At 42.1% G+C, this 21,408-nt stretch overlaps 1 protein-coding gene across 2 annotated transcripts in view; it reads left to right on the forward strand.

Moving 5' to 3' along the window:
• SYN2 (synapsin II) overlaps positions 1–21,408 on the forward strand; it is a 125,254-nt gene that overhangs the window by 96,740 nt on the left and 7,106 nt on the right. The window contains exons 6-11 of one of the 2 annotated variants that reach the window (XM_084902598.1): positions 1,004–1,066; positions 1,451–1,593; positions 6,311–6,385; positions 6,865–6,967; positions 8,073–8,222; positions 13,138–13,641. In XM_084902598.1, coding sequence (XP_084758724.1) covers positions 1,004–1,066; positions 1,451–1,593; positions 6,311–6,385; positions 6,865–6,967; positions 8,073–8,222; positions 13,138–13,251 — 648 coding nt within the window. In that variant the 3' untranslated portion in view covers positions 13,252–13,641. Of the gene's footprint in view, positions 1–1,003; positions 1,067–1,450; positions 1,594–6,310; positions 6,386–6,864; positions 6,968–8,072; positions 8,223–13,137; positions 13,642–20,321; positions 20,383–21,408 lie in introns of those variants that run through there. The other variant, XM_084902597.1, reaches the window with a different exon arrangement.

The following is a 21,408-nucleotide window of genomic DNA, read 5'->3' on the forward strand; positions in this document are numbered from 1 at the left end:
ACCCCCCATTCCAATCCCCCACCCCACCCCCACTCATGCCCTCACCCCCCCTATTGTCCTTGACCACTGGTTAGGCTTATATGTGTGCACATAAGTCCTTTGGTTGATCTCTCCCTTTTATCCCCACTCTCCCTTTGAGGTCCAACAGTCTGACCCATGGCTCCTTATCTCTGGGTCTGTTCTTGTTCATCAGTCTATGCAACTCTCTTCCAAACCCCAAGCTGTCTGAACATACTAAGCTGTTTGTTGGTTGAGCTTGGGGTGTTGGTGAGCAATGAAGAGACTGTGAAAGATGGAGAAAAGACAGGTTCAGTACAGGAAAGCTAGATGTTTGAGGGGAAGCAGGATACTAAGAGGGACATGACCAAAGGGACATTAAGATTCCAAAGATATATTCCTTTTGTAATTATGGTTTACTAAGGTATAATTTACATACAGTAAAATTCACCCTTTCAAAGGTGCATTTTTTTTTCACCTTAGCTGGTTTGGTTCAGTGGATAGAGCATCGTCCTGCAGACTGAAGGGTCATGGGTTCAATTCCAGTCAAGGGCACATGTTGTGGTTGCGGGCTCCATCTCCAGTAGGGGACTTGCAGGAAGCAGCTGATTAATGATTGCTTGTCATAATTGATGTTTTTGTCTCCCTCTCCCTTTCTCTCTGAAATCAATAAAAAATATATTTAAAAAAAAAGATTCATTTTTTTCAAATTCTCCAGTCCTGCCCTATGTTTGTTTAATGCAGAGAAGATTGAAGCAATTAGTTTTAAATATGTAGAGTACCAAGTAGGAGAACAGAGTTCTTATAGATTTGCCATTAACATGCTATGACCTTAAGCAAGTCACTGTCACTCTATGGGCCTCAGTTTTTGTATTTGTAAAGCACATAGGTTGGACTAGTTTTTTAAAGGGGCCTTCCAAGGGTGTTCCCAACAAAAATATTTGTAACATTCCACAGAAAAACAGGCACACTCTGACCAATTCATTCTTTTCTCTTCTGTTTTCAGCTGACATTGCCCACATTCCCTGTGGTGGTGAAGATTGGCCATGCCCACTCGGGCATGGGAAAGGTAAGACTGGGGCCTGCTGTGCTTTGGAATTGAGGCCAAGAAGGGTACTTTTCAGAGAGTCTGGTTATGGACGATTATCCCTCTGTTATTGATTAATTCTTCCATGATTTGGCTCCTCTGAAGCTATGAGTGTTAACCCAAACAGGTCTTTTCAACAAGCCAAGTGTAGGCCACCTGCTTGGTCTGTTGGGCCTTTTGCAATAAGTGTAGCTCCTGAGTCTAGGAAGGGAAGCTGGAGAGAAGGACTCTCCTAAGATGTGGCACTCAGGCTTGCAACTGGAATGGAAACGTCTTGATGGGTTTGGAGGCCCCGGATTCTTGTGACTCTCAGTGTGTATATGTGTATGTCTCCTTTTTCCCCTCTCTGCCTTGCTCCAAAATTAGGTCAAAGTGGAAAACCACTACGACTTCCAGGACATTGCTAGCGTGGTAGCCCTCACCCAGACCTACGCCACAGCAGAGCCTTTCATTGACGCCAAGTATGACATCCGGGTCCAGAAGATAGGCAACAATTACAAGGCTTACATGTGAGTGGGGTGGGTTTCCAGCAGATACTCTTTGCTTTCTCCTCAACTCAGAGGAGAATTCGAGCCTCTACTTAGCAGCCAGTATTCAGTTAAATTTCCTCTGGCCCACAAGGCAGAGAACAGAGAGAGGGTGCCATTAAGTGAGGAGTCTTAGCCTGGGTTCCTTTCAAGTCAGGAAGGAGTAGGGGGTCCATGAACTAAGATGAGAAATAACATTAATATTTATTTTTATTAGCCTTTAAATAAAATTTAGCATTCTCCCTAGTTATGAACAAAGACAACAGGCTATAGTAGCAGCAGTAGCATGAGTGACTTTGTTACTACAGATAATCACATAGATTCTTGTATTTTTATACAGTTGTGACAGATATCTCTAAATACAATTACTATTATCACTACTAAAGAATCATGGCAGTTATTAGACCTGCCACTACAGTTACCCCTGTAAATATATTTGTTATTTATAAAAAAACGTTTTGACTTATCACAGATTTGTTTGTTTAATATTTTGGTAACTATTATGATAATTACTTTAAATAATTGCATTCCTTTGTTATCTTGTATACTTTATTTTATACATTTACACATCTTATATTTTATAATTGAAAGGAAATCACATGCTTCACCAGGCTTCCAGAGCACAGAAAAAGTTAAGAAACTCCTGATGTAAATATATAGCCTATAAAACACTATAGAGCATTAAAAGCCTAGTTGTTATGAGAAAAGATGACTTTTCTACATTTGCCAAATGGAAAGTTAAAGGTTTCCACTATTAGAATTTAGAAAAAGAAAAGATTTCAAGTCTACCAGATCTTCCATAATAATATACTTATACATAAGAATGCAAATGTATTATAATTCCAGTTTTGGCAATCTGAATCTTCCATTTTTAGAAAAAAAATTTAGGTAGTTTTTTGGTTTTTTACAAAGACAGAACATTATAGTATATGAATTTGATCTTTGCTATTTATGACTTTAGCAGATTTCAGGGTTGAGTAGCTTCCCTTTCCTTTATCATTTCTATTTCTCTTCCTTCATTCCCTATTTAGTTTTTCTACTTCCCACCCCTTGAATTAGTAAGGAGCCCTTTCCCTATAACTTCCTTCTCATAGCTATAGTTTAGCCCTTTTCACATGTGGGATTTGAATTACTCTCCTCTGATCTCTCTAGCAGAAATGTTAGAATCATCTCTGCAGGACCACTGCCTTATGCAACAATAGGTGCATAGTGGGCACCCAATAAGTATTCAGGGAACAACTCAGAGAGAATTGAGACATCAATTTTTTCCCTTTATTGACTGGACTCATACTTTTTAAAAAGTTTATAATTTTTACTTGTAGTCTTTCTGCTTCAGAAAGGAAGTTAGGGTTGCTTGAAAATTATGCATAATGTAAGAAGGGATAATTTAAAAGACCATTGTAAAAATACTATCTAAAGCAGAAAAATAATATATTCAGCCACTAAGAAAGCAGATTTCCTATCCTTTAATGTTAAAATCTCCTAAATAAAATTTTTTTTGACAATGAAGCAAGAGTGTCTTTATCCTTAAAAAGGAGACACACCACATTTTTAAGGGTTAAGGTTTCCAAAAGCAATTTAAATGAAGCATAAGAGAATCTCAACTATTGATAAAGGGTGGGCAACCAGAACAGCTTTAGAAATTATTTACTTCCTTTTTTATTTGCAAGAGACAGACAGTTATTTGGCTCTTCTTCCCAAAACTTTGGCTATCCCTTTGCTCTCAGAAGAAGGAATTGGCTTGGCAATAGCCAAGATAAAGTTTGAAATTCTTTCCTTCTCCCTCAGTTCTCACCCTAGAGATCCAGGGGCAGACATATTTGGTATAAAGAAGGTGCTATTCCTGCCCCACTCTCACTAGGCAATAATTTGGGTCCTTCTGTGGAGTTCAGATGTCCAGCAAGTCTCGGTGCCCCCTTTGTCCCCACATTTCCCAGGTATCCTGTATGGATCTGTGCCATGCATGCTGTTATTGGAGAAAGGTGTGACATGTAAGAGACATTATTATTGCTTATTCAAAGTTTCTAACAACCCTCTATGTACTATGGCCCTGTTCTAGGGACATGGAAACTCTCTGCCTCTGCCCTTGAGGAACCAGCCTTGTCACAGGGACACACTTGTAAAATACCAGTGTTAGGAAGACAATGTTATTTTCATTTGATCTGTCTTTGTATTGCTACTCAGATTTTTCAAACCACTCCACTGTGAGTTGCTTGTTTTTTTTGTTTTTTGTTTTTTGGGGTTTTTTTTCTTTCTGAGCGTGGTAGTGGGGTGTAGAGGTAAATGTAGCACAATGGGGGAATAAAGAGTCCTGGATTTTTATCTTATATCTATGTTGACTAGACATACAATCTTGGACAAGTCATCCAACCTCTGAGTCTTTGTAAAGTGGAAGCAAGAATCCCAGCCTATTCACAACAGGGGGCTTGCAATGAGGTTCTGGTGAGGGGCTTGGGAAGGAAGAATCTTGGAAAGCAGTCAGTACTGGGAGTGTGAGGAGTTGTTATTACCACGTCACTCAATTCACTGCATCTCAGGGCTCTGAAAAACCAGCTGTACTAGGTTTCTAAGTATTTGAAATCAGATATCTAGGGAAGATACTCTTTTTTTTTTTTTTTAAATATATTTTATTGATTTTGTACAGAGAGGAAGGGAGAGAGATAGAGAGTTAGAAACATCGATGAGAGAGAGTCATCGATCAGCTGCCTCTTGCACACCCCCTACTGGGGATATGCCCGCAACCAAGGTACATGCCCTTGACCGGAATCGAACCCGGGACCTTTCAGTCCCCAAGCCGACGCTCTATCCATTGAGCCAAACCGGTTTTGGCAGGGAAGATACTCTTGAGTGGAGACTAGCACATCCAATCTCCAACCAGTAGTGAGTGATAAGGACAGCATAAGAAGGCCTCTATCAGTGATGTGAGAAGGACTTTTCTGTCCCTTAGGCGATCCCCATCCTCTTGACTGTATCTGAGTAAACATTAATAACTAAAAAAATACATATTTTTGGTATGTTACAGTTTATTTAAAATTATAACCCAACTTTATGTTTACACATGGATAAGAGGGGCTCAGTCCGGTGAAATGATTCACCCAAGGTCACCCAGCCAGTCAAGAGCAAATCCAAAACCAGAAACCAGATTATTTGCCTCATATTTAGCCCAAGACTAGTTGACACTAACACATGCTTATAGATGGAGGGTGCAGAGGGCATAGCAGAGAACAGGTCTATTTGATGATGAAACAACTTAAGCCTGAAAATGTTGACTGACTTATCCAGAGTCATATTGCTAATACTGCAGGCTCTCAAAAACCAATTGTTAAATGAATGAATAAATGGGCTAGTACAGAAGCCATTGGGAGATAGTCACAGAACTCTGAGGAGGTTTCAGAATCAGTAGAATTCAGTTTGTATATACTATAGTCCCCCTTTCTCTGTGGATCCCTGAAACTATGAATAGTATCAACCTCTATATATACTGTCTTTTCCTATACCTATATAACTATGTTAACATTTAATTTATAAATTAGGCACAGTAAAAGATTAACAATAATTATAATAAAATAGAACAATTATAATAATATTCTATTTTATTATAAAAATTATGTGATTATGGTATCTCTCTTTTAAAATATCTTATTGTACTGTACTCATCTTTCTTGTGATGGTGTGAGATGATAAAATGCCTATGTGATAAGATGAAGTGAGGTGAATGAGACATTATTAAGTAAAATAAGGGTTCCTTGAACAAAAGCACTGTCATACCACTACAGCTGATCTGATAACCAACGTGGCTACTAAGTGACTAATGGGTAGGGAGAACATGCAGCTTGGATACTTGGATAAAGGGATGATTTACAACCTGAGTGAGACAGAACGATAGGTTTTATCATGCTGCTCAGATCAGTGTGCAATTTAAAGCTTATGAACTGTTTATTTCTGGAATTTTTCATTCAATATTTTCAGACTTTGGTTGACCACAGGTAACTAAAACCATGGAAAATTAAACCGTGGATCAGGGGGACTGCAGTATGAAGTCGGCCCAGATACTTAGTGGATAGGCTGCTGGGTATGCAAGACAATATATACCCTTAAGTAGCTTACAGACAGAAAACTTAGATCGAATAACTAAGGTTAAAAATAGATATAGGATTGAGCCAAAACCGGTTTGGCTCAATGGATAGAGCGTCGGCTTGGGGACTGAAGGGCCCCGGGTTCGATTCCGGTCAAGGGCATGTGCCTTGGTTGCGGGCATATCCCCAGTGGGGGGTGTGCAAGAGGCAGCTGATCAATGACTCTCTCTCATCGATGTTTCTAGCTCTCTATCTCTCTCCCTTCCTCTTTGTACAAAAATCAATAAAATATATTTTTTTAAAAATAGATATAGGATTGAAAGTGAGGTACAGGCAGAGTCCTATAGGGGCTTTTAAGAGAGCAAGCACTCATCTGTCTGAAAGATCAGGAAGGCTCCATGGAGCCAGAGCAGTGAGCTGGACTCTTACAGAGAGGAGGAGTGCATTGCAGGTGGAGGTTTGGCAGAGGCAGCCAGGCTCTAGGCTTAGCAATTAGCCCCTGGACTGTTTGTGGTAGAAGCAGATGAGGAAAGCAGTGGTGAGATAAAAATCTGGAAAGTTTTATGCCCTCCTCTTGCTTGGGTGGCTTACTGCCTGTCCTATCTGGTGGGACCTTGTTGTAGGAGGACATCGATCTCAGGAAACTGGAAGACGAACACTGGCTCTGCAATGCTGGAACAGATCGCCATGTCAGACAGGTGAGTGTAAAGAGGAGTCCAGTCCCTAGCCCAGCAAGAGGGGGCCTTCTTTAAATGAAGAGGTATAAAAATTGGTCCTTGTCCAAAGGGCACCTCTAATCAGACAGGGTAGATAGAATACAAAGTCCCAAACAGCCAGTTAGCAAGATCAGGCAGGAGTAGGTTATGTGCTAAATTATGGAGATAAAGATTGGACATACCACAGAAGCTCCAAGAAAGGAATAGTTACTATGGGCTGGAATAGCCAAGGAAAGGCCACTTAGAGTTGATGAGACCTGCTCTGAGCCTGAAAAGACAGGAATCTGGAGAGCAAAGCTGGAGGGCACTGAAGATAAAGCCCTGTGCTTAATGGGAGTGGAGCGAGGGAGGGCTGGAGAGGGGTGGTGATCAAGGCTGAGGCAGCAATGAGAGTGTGACCAGAAAGCAGGCTGGATGTGAGCTAATGACCCAGCCTCAGCATACCTTCCCATCTCCTCCAGGTACAAGCTGTGGGTAGATACCTGCTCTGAGATGTTTGGTGGCCTGGACATCTGTGCTGTCAAAGCTGTGCATGGCAAAGACGGGAGAGACTACATTTTTGAGGTAAGTTTGACTTAAGGAGTACCTTAGTAAGAGATAATCCCCGAGGTTGGAAGACAAGCTAGTGGTTTGATGACTATGTGGATGGCCTGGACTACATTTAGGTTAGACTCTCCAGGGCTGTGGGAAGGTTCCCACATGACACAACCAGTGGATTTGCATAACAACACACCTTCACCAGTGGGGAGTTATTGCTTTCAACCAGCTTGGCTGACCCACACAATGAATAAGAGATACCAAATGTGGGTTCCTGGGCTCCTAGCCAAGTATCATTCCTCTGGGAAAAAATATAGTGTGTTGTTGTTTTTTTTGTTGTTGTTTTTTTTTTATTATTCTTGGTCTCAGAATCATTCAATCTAATCTATTCACTTTGCAAGTGAGAAAAACTGAGGTCTCATATTATGAACTTGTTGCTACTTCATAACTGTAATTTTGCTACTGTTAATGAATTATAATGTAAATATCTGTGTTTTCTGATGGTCTTAGGCCACCTTGCTAGCATTTCTCAACCTGGGGGTCGCAACCCACAGGTTGAGAACCACTGCTATAGAGCCTAAGGCTCTTCCTCGAGTGGGAAAACATTGATCTGGACCTTGAATATAAGAAGAATCATGATTGGAGCAAAAGGGAAGTCATCCCAGATCGTGGGCAAAGGCAGGAATCTAGTCATTTAATGGCCAGAGTACCTGTGGAGATACAGTTTGTGTGGGTGAAAAGTCAGAGATGAAAACTGCCTGCTTTTAACTGGAGCATTAAGGGAATGGTCTTCAGTTGTTCCTGGTCCCCTCACTTGCAAACTTTTGAGCCCTTGGTCTATACTCTGTCTGGCTCTCTACCTCTCTCCACTCACTATCTTCAGTAACCAACTTTTCAGTCTCATTGAGCACTGGCCTGGATGAAGGTTGGCGGATGCCCATGGCAGAGGTTTGAAGGAAGATGGGACTGAGGTCCTCTTTCTGCAAAGGAACATGCTTTCAGCTGAAGAGAAAAACACCAGCTTCATTCCCAACCTATTTCTATTGGCTTAAGTCCTACTTATTCTGAAATACTGTACCAGGCCTTTAATGTCTCCAGACCCTTTTCTAACCTGAGCCATGTCTTCTACCAGGTCATGGACTGCAGTATGCCGCTAATTGGGGAACACCAGGTGGAGGACAAACAACTCATCACCGAACTAGTCATCAGCAAGATGAACCAGCTGCTGTCTAGGACCCCTGTCCTGTCTCCTCAGAGACCCTTAACCACCCAGCAGCCACAGGTAAACATCTGGGAAAAGACACAGGAGAGCCAAGAACCATACCCAAGTCCACTGCTCTAGACTATGGAGGCTCTAGGATGGAACAGAGGTCAGATACCTACAGGCCTGAATAGGATATATGGAATCTTCTCTCCCTTCCTTTCTTTCTCTTCTGTAGGTCTACTGGGAAGTACACATTGAAGTTGTGGTGGAACTTCAGGCTCTATGGTTCTAGAATGGTCCAAAGGAAGGGCAAAGACCCCCTGGGCCCAAGGATCTTTAGTCCCATCTAGAACATGCCTCACTTTTCAAAGATATCCCCAAACTCTTCTCTCCACTGAACTTCTGTATAACAAAGTGGTAGGAACTCTTAATCCAAGTCTAGCTCTTCCCTAGCTATGTGACATTGAGGGGAAGTTACTATCCTTTTTAGGGTTCAAGTTTTATCACTTGTAAATAAAAATTTCTCAGAAATTTTTCTTTCAAATTTTATTTCAAACAGGGAAGTAGAACATAGTAATGACTTAGAGTGTAGACTTTGAATCAAGAACTACCCAACTTTGTATCCTGGACACTCCATTTATTAGTTTTGTGACCTTGGACATTTTTATCTCTTGCTCAGTAAAGTTCTGAACAATAGAACCTATCTCTAAGGTTGTTATGAGAATCAAATGAAGTAGAACACTTAAATGTGTCAGAGTACATCAAAGCACTCAGTAAAGGTCACCTATTATTACCTGGGTTTAGCCTGTCCTTGCCACTGAATTATGAAGTGACCTTGGATAGATTTCTTCCTATTTCTGTGCCTTAGCATCTTTGCCTGTAAAATGAGGGTTGAACAAAAACATTACCATGATCTCTTCTAGCAATAAAATTTATTGATTTCATATAATTATATGAAAATTATATGATTTCATATAGATTATATGAAAATAATCTCTAAAGCATAAATGTTCGGTAATAAAGGGAAAATTCATAAAAAATTGTTTCCACCTCGTATAAAGCATTAGCTCTTTTTTGGTATAAGCCCCCTTACTCTATAAATATTAATATTGCAGCTTAAATATTTTAAGGAGTAATCCATCAGTCAAGGCAGAAAACCTAGTAAGGAATGAGCTTCCCTAAATATAGGGGCTACTGCAAACATCCCTTGTAGCAAAGCCAGTCTGGCTCAAGGATAAGCTTTCCTCTGCTCAGCCTCACATTTGAAGTGACAACAGAATATTGTGGAAAGCATACCATGCTGGGACTTAGGACACTCAGGGGCTAGTCTCACTCTGTCGTACCATTTTGTGACCTTGAGTAAGTCACTTCCCATCTCTAGACCTTTCTTTTCTTGCCTATAGAATGGAGCTGAATTACATAATCTCTAGATCCCTTTGAATTCTAAGATCACATGAAACATGGAGTCACCCTAACTGCAAAGTCTGAATGCATAGTCCTCCACAAGACTGCCTTCACTCCTGACACCATCAAAAAGTTCAGAGATTTCCCCAAACCACCCTCAAATTTCACAATTCTTTGGAAGGATTCACAGAACTTATTGAAAGCTATTATACTCACAGGTGTGTTACAGGAAAAAGGATACAAGTAAAAAATAAGCCAAAGGAAGATGCATAGGATACAGTCTGGGAGAGTTCTAAACACAAAACTTCAATTGTCTTCAGGATGCCTTAGCCTCCTGGCATCCATATGTGACAATAACACAGGACAGATTCCCAATCGGGGAAGCTCACCTGAGCTTTGGTGTTCAGCATTTTTTTTGGGTCTCATTTCATGGACATTGATTGATTAATCACCTGGTAGAACTCACCCTCCAATTCCCCTCTTCCTAGAGGTCAGGTTAATACCATGTGGCCCAACGAGCCCACCATGAGTGACCTCAGTATCATACACTATAAGGTGTGGTCTCAGGGGGCCCCCACCATGAATAACAAAGATACTCCTATCACTCAGGAAATTCTAAGAGTTTATAAGTTACTTCTCAGGAATGGGGGACAAAGGCCAAATCTCTCTTTGGCTAAGGACAAAGTCTTTATTGTATACATAATTAAATTAAATTAAATTAGCAAATAAATTCTCAAATGCTTCCAGCCCTTTGTGAGCTAAGGCCATGCCTCATTCATCTGTGCTATCACTGACATGCACAGGACTAGCCCAAAGTTTATACTTAAATTAGTTAATAGAGTTAGGGCTATAGTGATGAATGAGATACAGTTTGTGTCCAAGTGTTATTTATATCCTAAATTGAAATCATGGCTAAATTTACAGAGGTCATCATCATTTGTTGGATAGTGTCTTATATTCTCTATTAGCTTCCTTCTGAACCTTTTGCCTTCACCAGGCCACTCAAAAGACAGAAGACAATCAACAGTATGCCATACTTGTCAAAAGCTGAAACTTGGGCTTGAAGTCATGACGGTACTGGTCATATTTCTACTTCCCATTTCTCCCTGATAATAGCACTTCTCCACTGGTCATATTTTAGTCACCATGGCTTCAGTTCCATCAGACTGTCAGACCAGATTGGCTTTGTATTCCCACTGTCACATCTATCAACTTTCCTGAACCTTTACCCATATGAATCTGCTTCTAAGGCCCACTCTCTACTGGTGATCTGGATCCCACTTTTTTGCTTTCAAGTATTCCCTCTCTTCTCCATCTTCAATTTCTCCTTTTCCAGAAGATTATTATTTCAACACACAAATATCTCCCACTTAAAAAAGAAAAAACAAAGACTTTCCTCAACTGCTGTTCTCTTCCAGCTACTGTCCCATTTTTCTGTTCCTCTTCACAATAAATCTTGAGTTGTCGTAGTTACCACCTTCCTTTTATCATATCAGATTTTCTTTTCAACCCATTCCTATCAGTATTCCACTTCTACTATCCCACTGAAATTACTCTTGTTAAAGTTACCTGCTTCCTCCCACCTTCTCTTCTTCCCTCCCCCATCCCTTCCTTCAATCCTCTTTCCCTCCTTCCTTTCCTTCATTCTTTTTCCCTCTCTATGCTTACCTGTAGCTCCTGAGTTTTTTTATTTCTTTGATTCTAGAAGAGTACCTAAAGGAGGCTGGAGCGATTGGGGTGGGGGAGGTGAGTAGAGGGCACACTTGCCTTATTGTCAGCCAGCCCCATAGCCTAGAATGGGTAAATCATAGAAAACAAAGTTATAAAAGTGGGCCCAGGCCAGCTTCTGTAACCAGTTTAAAGGAATAAGGGCAGGAGTATGAGAGGCACTGGCTGTGTCCCTGAAAGCAGGGAGGTGAGTGGCAAAGCTGGTGACAACTTAGCCTCAGCCTGGCTTGACTGCCTGCTCTGGGGCTGCCTATTGACATTAGTGTTTTAGAGACAGTTCTCAAGGTGGCAGTGACACCTGGTGGCCAGTGATGGCCAAAGCCTCTGTGTCTATATGCCCTGCTCTCCCATCTACCCTCATATTCACTGACCCCATGGGGCCTGTCATCTGGGATCTGAGCTTAGCCTTACATCCTGAGGCCTTGGAGAGGCGTGGGCTGCTTCTGAACCTGGAATCAGAGAAAGGACATCAAGTAGAGAGTTCAGAGCTTTTAGGTCGTGCCAATGGAAGTGGCATAAAGTCGCCTTTATGTAGCTAATCTTTTTTCAATTCCACTGCTCCCACTCTTTTAAAAAAAATTTCTGTAAAATCTTCTAAGGCCAAGCGGCTGAATAGCTAATGCAGGGAATTTATATACCAATGGGCTTTCTATTTGGCTTTGGATTAGACCTATGAGTAGTGATTCTAAAACTCAGTCTTTGGAAGCATTAATACATGTATGGTGTCTGGGAGGAAGACAAGCCTCTTCCCTTTCCCTGAATTGATAATACCACACTTGAAATGTTTTTTTCCAGTCTGAAGGTCATAGTATACCAAAGATAAACTCTTAACTCTAACTGGGTCATTTTCTAAAGGAGAGAAAACCAGGAGGTTGAAGCATTTGGCAAATGTATTTTCTAAGAGTTAAAGTTGCTGCAGTTGAATAGTAATTGTCTCAAGGAGTCCATCATTTAATATTTTTTGCTTTCTGATAACTGTCATGATATAGACCTGGTGCCAAAAGGCAAACATACCCACTGAAAGATAGGGGTAAACTCTGTAACAGTGGGAGAGAAATTGGCTGCTCTGGGAAGTAGTGTGTTATTACTGCCACATCATTGCTGATGTTCAAAGAGAGGCAGGATGAGCCACTATTCAGGGACATTGTAAAAGGGTGGGCTAGGGGCTAGGGCTATTAGAGCAGGTAACTTTTTAAATCTTCTTCCAGATCTGAGATGCTGTGATTCAGGCCATGTGCTAGCCACAGACCTGGGAAAGGCATTGATGAGAGTTCAGATATGAAGGACTGAGGACTAGTAACCTATGGTCTCTGGTGGGACATTCTACCAATTCTTTTAAATTGGCTCTCTGGTCTAAAGAGATACCAAAAACATTTCCAGCCAGGTCTTTCCAGCCACAAAGACTTGAAAAGATGAGGTCTCTTGTCAAGGAGACTAAGTCAAGGAGACCAAGACTTAGAAAGTTGTTTCATTGTAGTCTGAATAGCCATGCAGTTAGGGAGGGAGCACAATTCAGATCCCAACCATGGGATTAAGAGAGCTTCACTTAGCTTAGAAGAAGTAAATTTAGGACAATTGAAAGGCCTTCCTGCTTCCCACAGCAGAACTGGCTTTAGAGAATTTATTCCCCAGTGAGTATAAACTGAAAATCTGAGGAGATTTGAGGCAGATTCAGATAAAGTCACTAGTGACAGATCCCTTAACAGACTATTAAGAGAAACTGACTATTTTGGGGCTGTCTTAACTTTTTAGGGACATTTTTAATCACTTGAAGCTGACATTCTGACCTTGAGTGACCTGGCCCTCAGTGCTCCCATAGGTCTTGTGGACTGCCTGCCTGCAACATTTCTTATGTCCTTAGGAAATCACTGATTATGGGAGAGCCCCAATCCAGGAGACGAGCTCTGCCCTCAGAACAGACATTCGCCTCACAAAAGAAGGAAGAGGAGCTCATCCTTGGGCAACTTTTATATAACCTTTCAGAGGAAGGAAGGTGGCATTGGCAACTGCAGAGGTCATCCCAGAAAGATCCCTGAAAACATGCTGTTCCCCTTGCTCTGACTGAACCTACAACCTTCTGACCACATTCCTTCCTGCTGCCTCATTCCCCCTAGGGTCCTAGACCGGGAGAGCGGGGCCTAGGGGAGCTGATCAGAATAGTTCTGTGGTGTGACCAGCAAGGAGCTTGGCCTGGCCTCTTTCCTGGGGCCAGACCCTGAGACCCTTTCCTAATTTCCTGTCTCAGATATGCTGAGCAAGGCCTTCCTCCTTGGTGGGGGCAGCTGGACCCAGGCCAACAACTCTCAAGAGTTGAGTCACATAATGTCTTTCCTTCCTCATCTTTCCACCCTGCTGGGACCTAGACAGTAGCTCCTGTCTCCCAGCTCGTCTGCTGAAAGCCACAGGATAACAAATTAAAGGTGTCTTTGACAAAAAACCCACAAATCATCATGGGCTTAATTTCTCTATCAGTCTAGTAATTTACTTTCCAATAACTTCAAGAGCGAATATTTACTGTTTCTGAAATGACTTTTCTGTATTTTCAGAGACCTTGCTGGCTGGAATAGATGATCAAGGAATGTGGTCAGTGATATGCAAAGAATATGGTATAGCTTAGCCCAGAATCTCCTACATACTCAACTACTATGCACCATGTGACAGGAAGCCACCAAACAATATCTTCTCCATTGATGCATGAAATCCTACCACTAGAAATTCTTTCCTTTGGATTGATATTATTATTTAAATAATAGTGATGATGCCAACTTACATAATTACTTGGCTAGCACTTTACAATTTATAAAGCACAGCCATTATTTTGAGTCATACAACCCTAGGTAAGAAGATTTGGGCTATTTCTATCTCTGTTTCACATCAGCAAAGAGAATACAAATGATTTGCCCAAGGGCATACAGCTTATAACAAGAGAGCTAGATATTCTGGTCCCTAGCCCTATAATACCATGCACTGTTCCCTTTTGATGCTCCTACTGAGTACAGGGGATGGTAAGACTGGATAGAGCTGGGCTTTTTGTCTCTTGACCCTGTATAATGGAAAATCTTACTCTCCTCCCAACCTGAAGAAGTCTCTGAGCATCATCAACTCTTATCTTCTTGACTTCCCAGTGGATTCAGCATAGTAGGACACTAGTTCAATCAGCTTTGATGGAGTGCAGCTGCATATTCTCCTTGCTAAACTGCTCAAAGCCTGTGCCTGCAGGTCATGTCTGCTCAGGCCCAGTAGCCATGGGATCTTTCTGGGCCCAAACCTTTGCATCTATGAAGGGCTTTTCCTATTTCTCAGACACCTGAAGAACTAAAAAAATCATGAAAGAATTAATGGAAGCCTAGAGCCAGTAGAGTCTATAGAAGTCGTCTGCTTACAAAGATATAGCACCTCTAACCAGAGGTTGTCCAGACCCTGCTTAAATTTCTCTAGTCCCAGGAGACTCACTACCACCCAAGCAAGCCCTTGATCTTGTTCAGAGCTCATATATTTGATTAACTTAGTCCTCAGTGCTTTCATAGTTATCTCATTTAATCTTTACCACCAGCCCATGTGGGAAACTGAGACTGAGATTAAGTAACATCAAATTCATATCAGGAAACATGTCATTTCCACAATTCTCACCATCCTATCTGCTCCATGTACCCATTTTATTCCACCAGAGTCCGCCTTAAAAGAGATACCCAGAACTGGTTGCAGTGTCTTCTTGTGAAGTTTATCAGCTTAAAGAGCAGTGGACTTGTGATCTCCCCTTTTCGAGACACTGTTGAACCACCAGCTGCATCGTGTTTTTGGAAGCACTATTACAAACTGACACCCTCTGAACTTGTTGTTAGCCTCTAAGCCCAGGGGTATTGGTTTTTTTCTTTATGCTGCTAAAAGGCCATTTATTCCCCCTGCTCTTGTGGGTGTGCCTGAACACAAGCGTTGGACTTCACATTCTTACCTGTTTAAGTAAACCCAACTTCCTGAGGGAAACTGCAGCTCAGTCTGGCCATGAGTTCCTGCTGTGGGCTGGCTACAGGCCAGACTTTGGCAGTGACGCCAGAGTGGCCAGACTTCTCTGGAATCTGGCATCCCATGAGGCTCTTGGTGACTGGAGACAGATCTCATGGTAGCCAATCCCCACAGGGAATAGGCCCTCAGCTCCAGCAGATGGAAGGCTTGTGGGTGGAGGCAGAGAGTCTCAGCCTGGCATGGGATAGTCCTAGGGGACTCTCCTCCCGCCTCCTATTGCCCCTGGGAAGTCCTCAGTCCATAACCTCAGTGGAGCTGAGGACAGAACTCCCAAGGCGCCAGACAAGGGTGGCCAAGGCACATTCCCAGGCTCCAGCACAAAAGACTACCTCTGGGAGCTCTTCCCCTTAGGCTTTGGGAAGGGAACTTTTGGGTTCAGTTCATCTTTGAGTATCTTATTTGTATACTTCTGTGGCTGAGGAGAGCTGGGGCCAGCCTTCATGGTATGATCACTCCTGTCACTTCCTTCTGTAAAAGTCTGGAGTTCTCCCATTAGAGTTTTATATGTAGGATTTTAAAGGCTCTCCTGGAATCATAGAGTTTCAGGATTGGAAGAAACTGTGGTGTTCATCTACTCTATATCATAATGAAGGAATATTATCTGCAACAGTTTTGTCAGGCAATTCTCTAGCTTCTACCTGAAGATGCCCACTTCCCAAAACAGTCACTTGCACTGTTTTTACTGTAGAAAATTCTTCCAATAAGAGAAAGTCTGCTCTTCTGGAATTTCTGCCCATTGACCCTGGTTCTGCCCTTGTGCTCTATGGTCTTCCATAGAGGAGAAACATATGAAGGAGGACATCTTAAACTGTTCTTTTCCATTGTCCACAGTAATTCACTGGCAGTCACAGAAGTGAAGCCTCGGGGGAGGGACTCGCAAGAGTCAGTCTAATGGTTCCACAAAGTATATGAATTTTGCTGTTTTTTATCTGAATATCTCTCTCAGGCATCGAGGCCATGGCACTGATGGCTTGTCAGGGAGCCCAGGGGAGGTTTGTAACATCACAACAGAATAAAATTCTCTGAAGCCCTGGAATGGGAGCACACTGCAGGGGGTATTCCATCATGGGAGTGAGACCTAGGAAACAATGGAACTTCCAAAGAAAAGGCCTCTTAATATTACCATCCCAACATCTGTTGTGTTTTATGGGGGCCAGGTGCTTATAAATATATAGATAGATAATCAATCTCACTTTATATCACAAAGACCTTTTGAAGAAAGGCAGGTGCTGAAGAGTAAAATAACTTGCCCAAGGTCACAAAGTAGTAAGTGGCAGGTTTAGATTAACCCAAGGCCTTCCTAATCGAAAAGCCTAATTCCTCAGTCACTCTGCTACCCAATTTTAAAGTAGACCTAGATGGCCGTGTGTGTGTGTGTGTGTGTGTGTGTGTGTGTGTGTGTGTGTGTGTTGGGCCTAGGGTTAATACCCAGGCCCATCTGAGCATGTCAGGAATGCAGGTTAAAAAGCAACCCTGTTATCCTGTGCTCCCATTTCCAAACATTATATCCTGGCCCCAGACTTCTCATCCAGTTGTCAGCCAAGTTAAGAGAAGGAAGAGATCTTAATAGGAAAGAACTGTTGAGACTTATGTGTCTTAAACTTGGCTGGTTAAATAGTCTTGATGTTAGCAATTACTGCTGCTTTGAAGCTTGCTTGACTTTACATTCTCTGCCTGATATAAAGGTACGTGTAGCAGGCCTTGAGTTTAATTCTCTAACCGGAGCATTTTCAGAGCTGCTCACCAGAGTTGATACCAAATAAAATATGGCTTAACATCTAGGATTTACCAACATTTTTCTCTTAAAAGACTTATATTCTACTTCATTTTGAATTTTCATTGTAGTTATTGTTGCATGTTCATTTACTTAATAAGGTTTTTACTAAGGACCTCTTATATGCTCAGTCCTGTGCTTAATGATGTTGGTAAAATGATGATAGCTTTGAATATTCAAAAATATTCCCAATTCTATTTTGGATTTTGGAGAGAGAGGAAGGGAAAGGGAGAGATGAAATAATCAGTGAGAGAGAGATATCAACATCAATCGGCTGCCTCCTACATGCCTCCTCCTAGAGATCAAGCCCACAACCTGAACATGTGCCTTGACCCAGAATCGAACTGGCGATTTCCTGGTACATGGGTCAAAGCTCAATGACTGAGCCACACTCTCCAGGCTCCTAATTCTTCTTGAACTTTTAAAAAATCCTCACTTGAGGATATATTATTGGTTTGAGAGAGAAAGAGAAAGGGAGAGAGTGAGAGAAAGAGAGAGGAACAAACATTAATGTGAGAGAGAAACATCAGTTGGTTGCCTCCTGACTGGGCATCAAACATGAAATCTTAGGTATGAGCTCTGACCAGGAATTGAGCCCTCAACCTTTTGGTGTGCAGGATGACATTCCAACCAATTGAGCTATCCGACCGGGTTTTTTTGTTTGTTTGTTTGTTTGTTTGTTTGTTTGTTTTTAAATCCTAACCTGAGGATATTTTATTAGAGAGAGAAAAGGATGGGGAGGGAAAGAGAGAAACATCGATTGGTTACCTCCTGTATATACCTGACCTGGGATTGAACATGTGAGCTTTCAGTATACAGACAGTGCTCCAATCAACTGAGCCACATCAGCTAGGGTGCAGCCAGAGCTCTTTTAACTTTTTAATAAAGAACTCCCATATCAGGCCATATATCCCAACTTCTCGGGGGCCGGGGTGGGGGGGGGAGGACATTGTTAGGAATTCATGAGAAGATGAAGATACATAGTCCTTGCCCTTAAGGACTTCATCCCAGTTTTCTTAGAAGCATCATCCCAGTCTTCATGTTAACAAGATAGCACTGCAAATGTCCCTTTTAGTAGTATAAGTCTCCTAAATGCTATTATAGGATTTCAGAGAGGAGATGACAATGAAAAGAGGCAGTCAGAAGGGGAGATTTCATGGATAGGGTAGAACTTGACTTAGACCTCCATGCACTATGAAGTGGCCTAGACTAGAGAATAAACAGTGAGGGGTCAGGCCTGATGGGAGCCGGTGTGTTTAGGACATGAGGCAGAGAGAAGGCTAGCAGGGTCAATTCCAACTATGCTGATGAAAGTTCCTGATGTCAGCCTAAAGAGTGTGGATGTTATTCTGTAAGCAATGAAAAGAAGAGGTGAGCATCAGACTGTCAGGGCTCACAGTCCTGTTGCATTAGCCACCACTGTATGACCCTGGACAAATTACCTGACCTCAATTTCCTTATCTAAAATTAGGGGTGTCGATAATAGCAACCCTATTAGAACTGTAGTGAAGTTTAAGGTAAATGCTGTATAAAAGTGTCCATGTTACTTAGTATATATATATATATATATATATATATATATATATATATATATAGTGTTAATTATAAATTATTTAGTGCATTAGCGTTAGGGAAGGAGTTTAGAAGGATAAGTAGCCATGGAGAAGATAGATTGAAGAGGTAAGAGTCTAAAGAATGAGGAGACTATTTTGGAAGTCTAAGCAAGACATGATATAGGCATGATCAGGGTTGGCCAAGAGAAGATGGTGAATTTTGGATGTGATGAGGGAAACATGCTGGGTCTCAATGGCTGACTGGAGGCAATGGTTCTCCAGCTAGCTTATTGGGTGTGGGTATTTCAGTGCCTGGGCTCAGACCAACTCTTGCAGATCTCATGAGAGTGCTTGGAAGAAAGGGAAAGAAAAGTTGATGTTCTTGCTGTGATCTTTGAGAAACTGGGGATTATAGGTATAAGGGATGACTCTGATGTGTTGGCACTAAGGACATTTCAAAGGCTCCCTACCTCCTTCTATCTGAAATTCTTAGTACAACAGTTTTAGGCATCACGGTTATTTAAAAGACCATGATACTAGAAAGGGTAACACTTCTCCTGGCAGTAGAGCTGAAAATGGGCTTCAATAGGCAGAAGAGAAGATAGATGGCCAGAATTGGAGCCCCATGGGAAATGGGGAACAGGAGGAGAAACAATTTTAATGTGGGAGTAGGGTTGGGGGGGGGCATGTCACAAGGGGAGAGGAGCACTAAAAGAGGAAGTGGGAGAATGCTGAAGACACACAAAGCCCATTTCACAGCCCTGCCTCAGAAGCTCCCTTTCTGACATCACCATCGGCACACTTGGCAGCCCTCCGGCTTTAGAGAGCATTTCCCCTATGCTGAATTCAAGCTCCAAGCGCTCACCGCCTTTCATACAAATGTTAGACAAACTGAAGTCACATGCATCGTTAATCCTGTTAGGGCATAATCAGAATCACAGCTGGGAGGAGAGGAAGCATGGGAGTGGAGCCATGTTGTTGGGTAAAATGTAATGTTGCTGTCTGAGAGAAAAACAGCTTGGCCTTGAACACTTTTACAAACATGAACATCATACTCCTTCCCTCTGGGTAAGAAAGGTTCTGGAAAGCAAACAACTGTCCCCTCCTTCAAGTCCCTCCCTGTGGGAGGTGTAGTCAGCCCAAAGAGTGGCTCTGAACCCTGAGTCCCTTCCAGAGCTGATCCCACCCTGGAGTTAATTCCACATGAGAAGAGAGCCAAGTGAGGCTGGTCACTTGGTCCAGAGTCCTCCCTGCTCCTGCGCGCCCCCCCCCACCCCCCCACTTCTTTAGTCCCTGGAGTCGCTGAAAGCACAGCCTGCTCTTTGGAGTTTGGTGTTGATCTTTCCCTTTTCTTCAGGAAGCCAGGCCTGTGAGTATGAGCAGAAGCTGGACATCAGGCAGATCACATAGAAGAAACCAAATGCTGATGGAAGACCCAAAGCTTCTTATAAGTCTTAAAAGGGATGAAATGAAAAAGGGGTGGATACACTGTGTATCAGAGTAGTTTTAAGCCCCAGACTGCCTACACCTGTATGCCAGCAACAGCCTAGAGGCTGAAAATTATTTCTGAAACAGCAGAAGTCTTGGGACCAGGTTCCACAGATCCCACTGCAGCCCTACTACAAAGCCATGGGGCTTTTCTTTGGAATCTGCTTAGAGTTTTCTTTTTATCTCTTTTACATTTTTGTCTTCCAGAGTGGAACACTTAAGGATCCGGACTCGAGCAAGACTCCACCTCAGCGGCCAGCCCCCCAAGGTTGTTTACAGTATATTCTCGACTGTAATGGCATTGCAGTAGGGCCAAAGCAAGTCCAAGCTTCTTAAAGTGATTGGTAGTTAATTTTTCAAAGCAGAAATTTTAAGCCAAAAACAAATAAGGAAAGAAAGGAAAGTGGGGAGGGAAACAACTTACCCTCCCATTGGTGCCATTTCTGCATTCTTTCAATGCTGACTGGACTGTGTTTTTCCTATGCAGTGTCAGCTCCTCTGTCTGGTTGTTTACCTGTTCCTGTTCGTGCTTGTAATGCTCACTGACGTTTCTCTGTATAACTTGTGATTCCAGGGCTGTTTGTCAACAGTGTACAAAAGAATCGTGCCTCTCCAAAGTCCAGTGTGACTCTACCTTCTGGGTGGTTTGATATATTTTTTAAAGTATTACATAATGTGGGGTGAAATAGGACTAGGGGATGGACAGGAGAGAAACAAAGACCACAAAAATAAAACCCAACTCCACTCCTTCTCTCCTCCTATAACCCCTTCTCCTCCCCAGTCCAGGCTCAGATTAAACCACCTCCACCCCACCCCCTGCTTACCTCCATGAATGTGCTTGGGATCTTCAATGAACTGTGCTTTTCGCTTTCTTTCTGCATGACTAGATAGAAGTTTAAGAGATTTCCAAGGTCTAATTTCCATAGCTTCATCCGTTGAATCTGAAGCCATTCACCTTTTTCTCCATTTGCTAAAATTTGGTGCAGTTTGAGTATATGTGAATATGCTGGCTGTGCCTGTAGAGTTCTTGTGTTTTCAGTGATGACATGAAACAAAGAAGCTATTCTAGGAATGTGGTTTGTAGTTTACATCCCAGTGTACCCTTTGTTTTTATTATTAAACAATTAGCTTTAAGATTAGAAAAAAAAAAAAAAAATGGGGCCGCCGATGTGCAATATCCAGGTGAACTTGTGAGTATTTTCTGTGTTGATTTCAGTCCTCCCAAGTTGTTTCTTCTTTGTTGCTGTTTCTGAATTGGCCATGTGTGTGATTTTGTAGAACTGAGCTGTTTTGT

Source organism: Pipistrellus hanaki, assembly GCF_964339955.1.
Source record: "Pipistrellus hanaki genome assembly, chromosome: 13".
In the NCBI taxonomy this organism is placed as follows: Eukaryota; Metazoa; Chordata; class Mammalia; order Chiroptera; family Vespertilionidae; genus Pipistrellus; species Pipistrellus hanaki.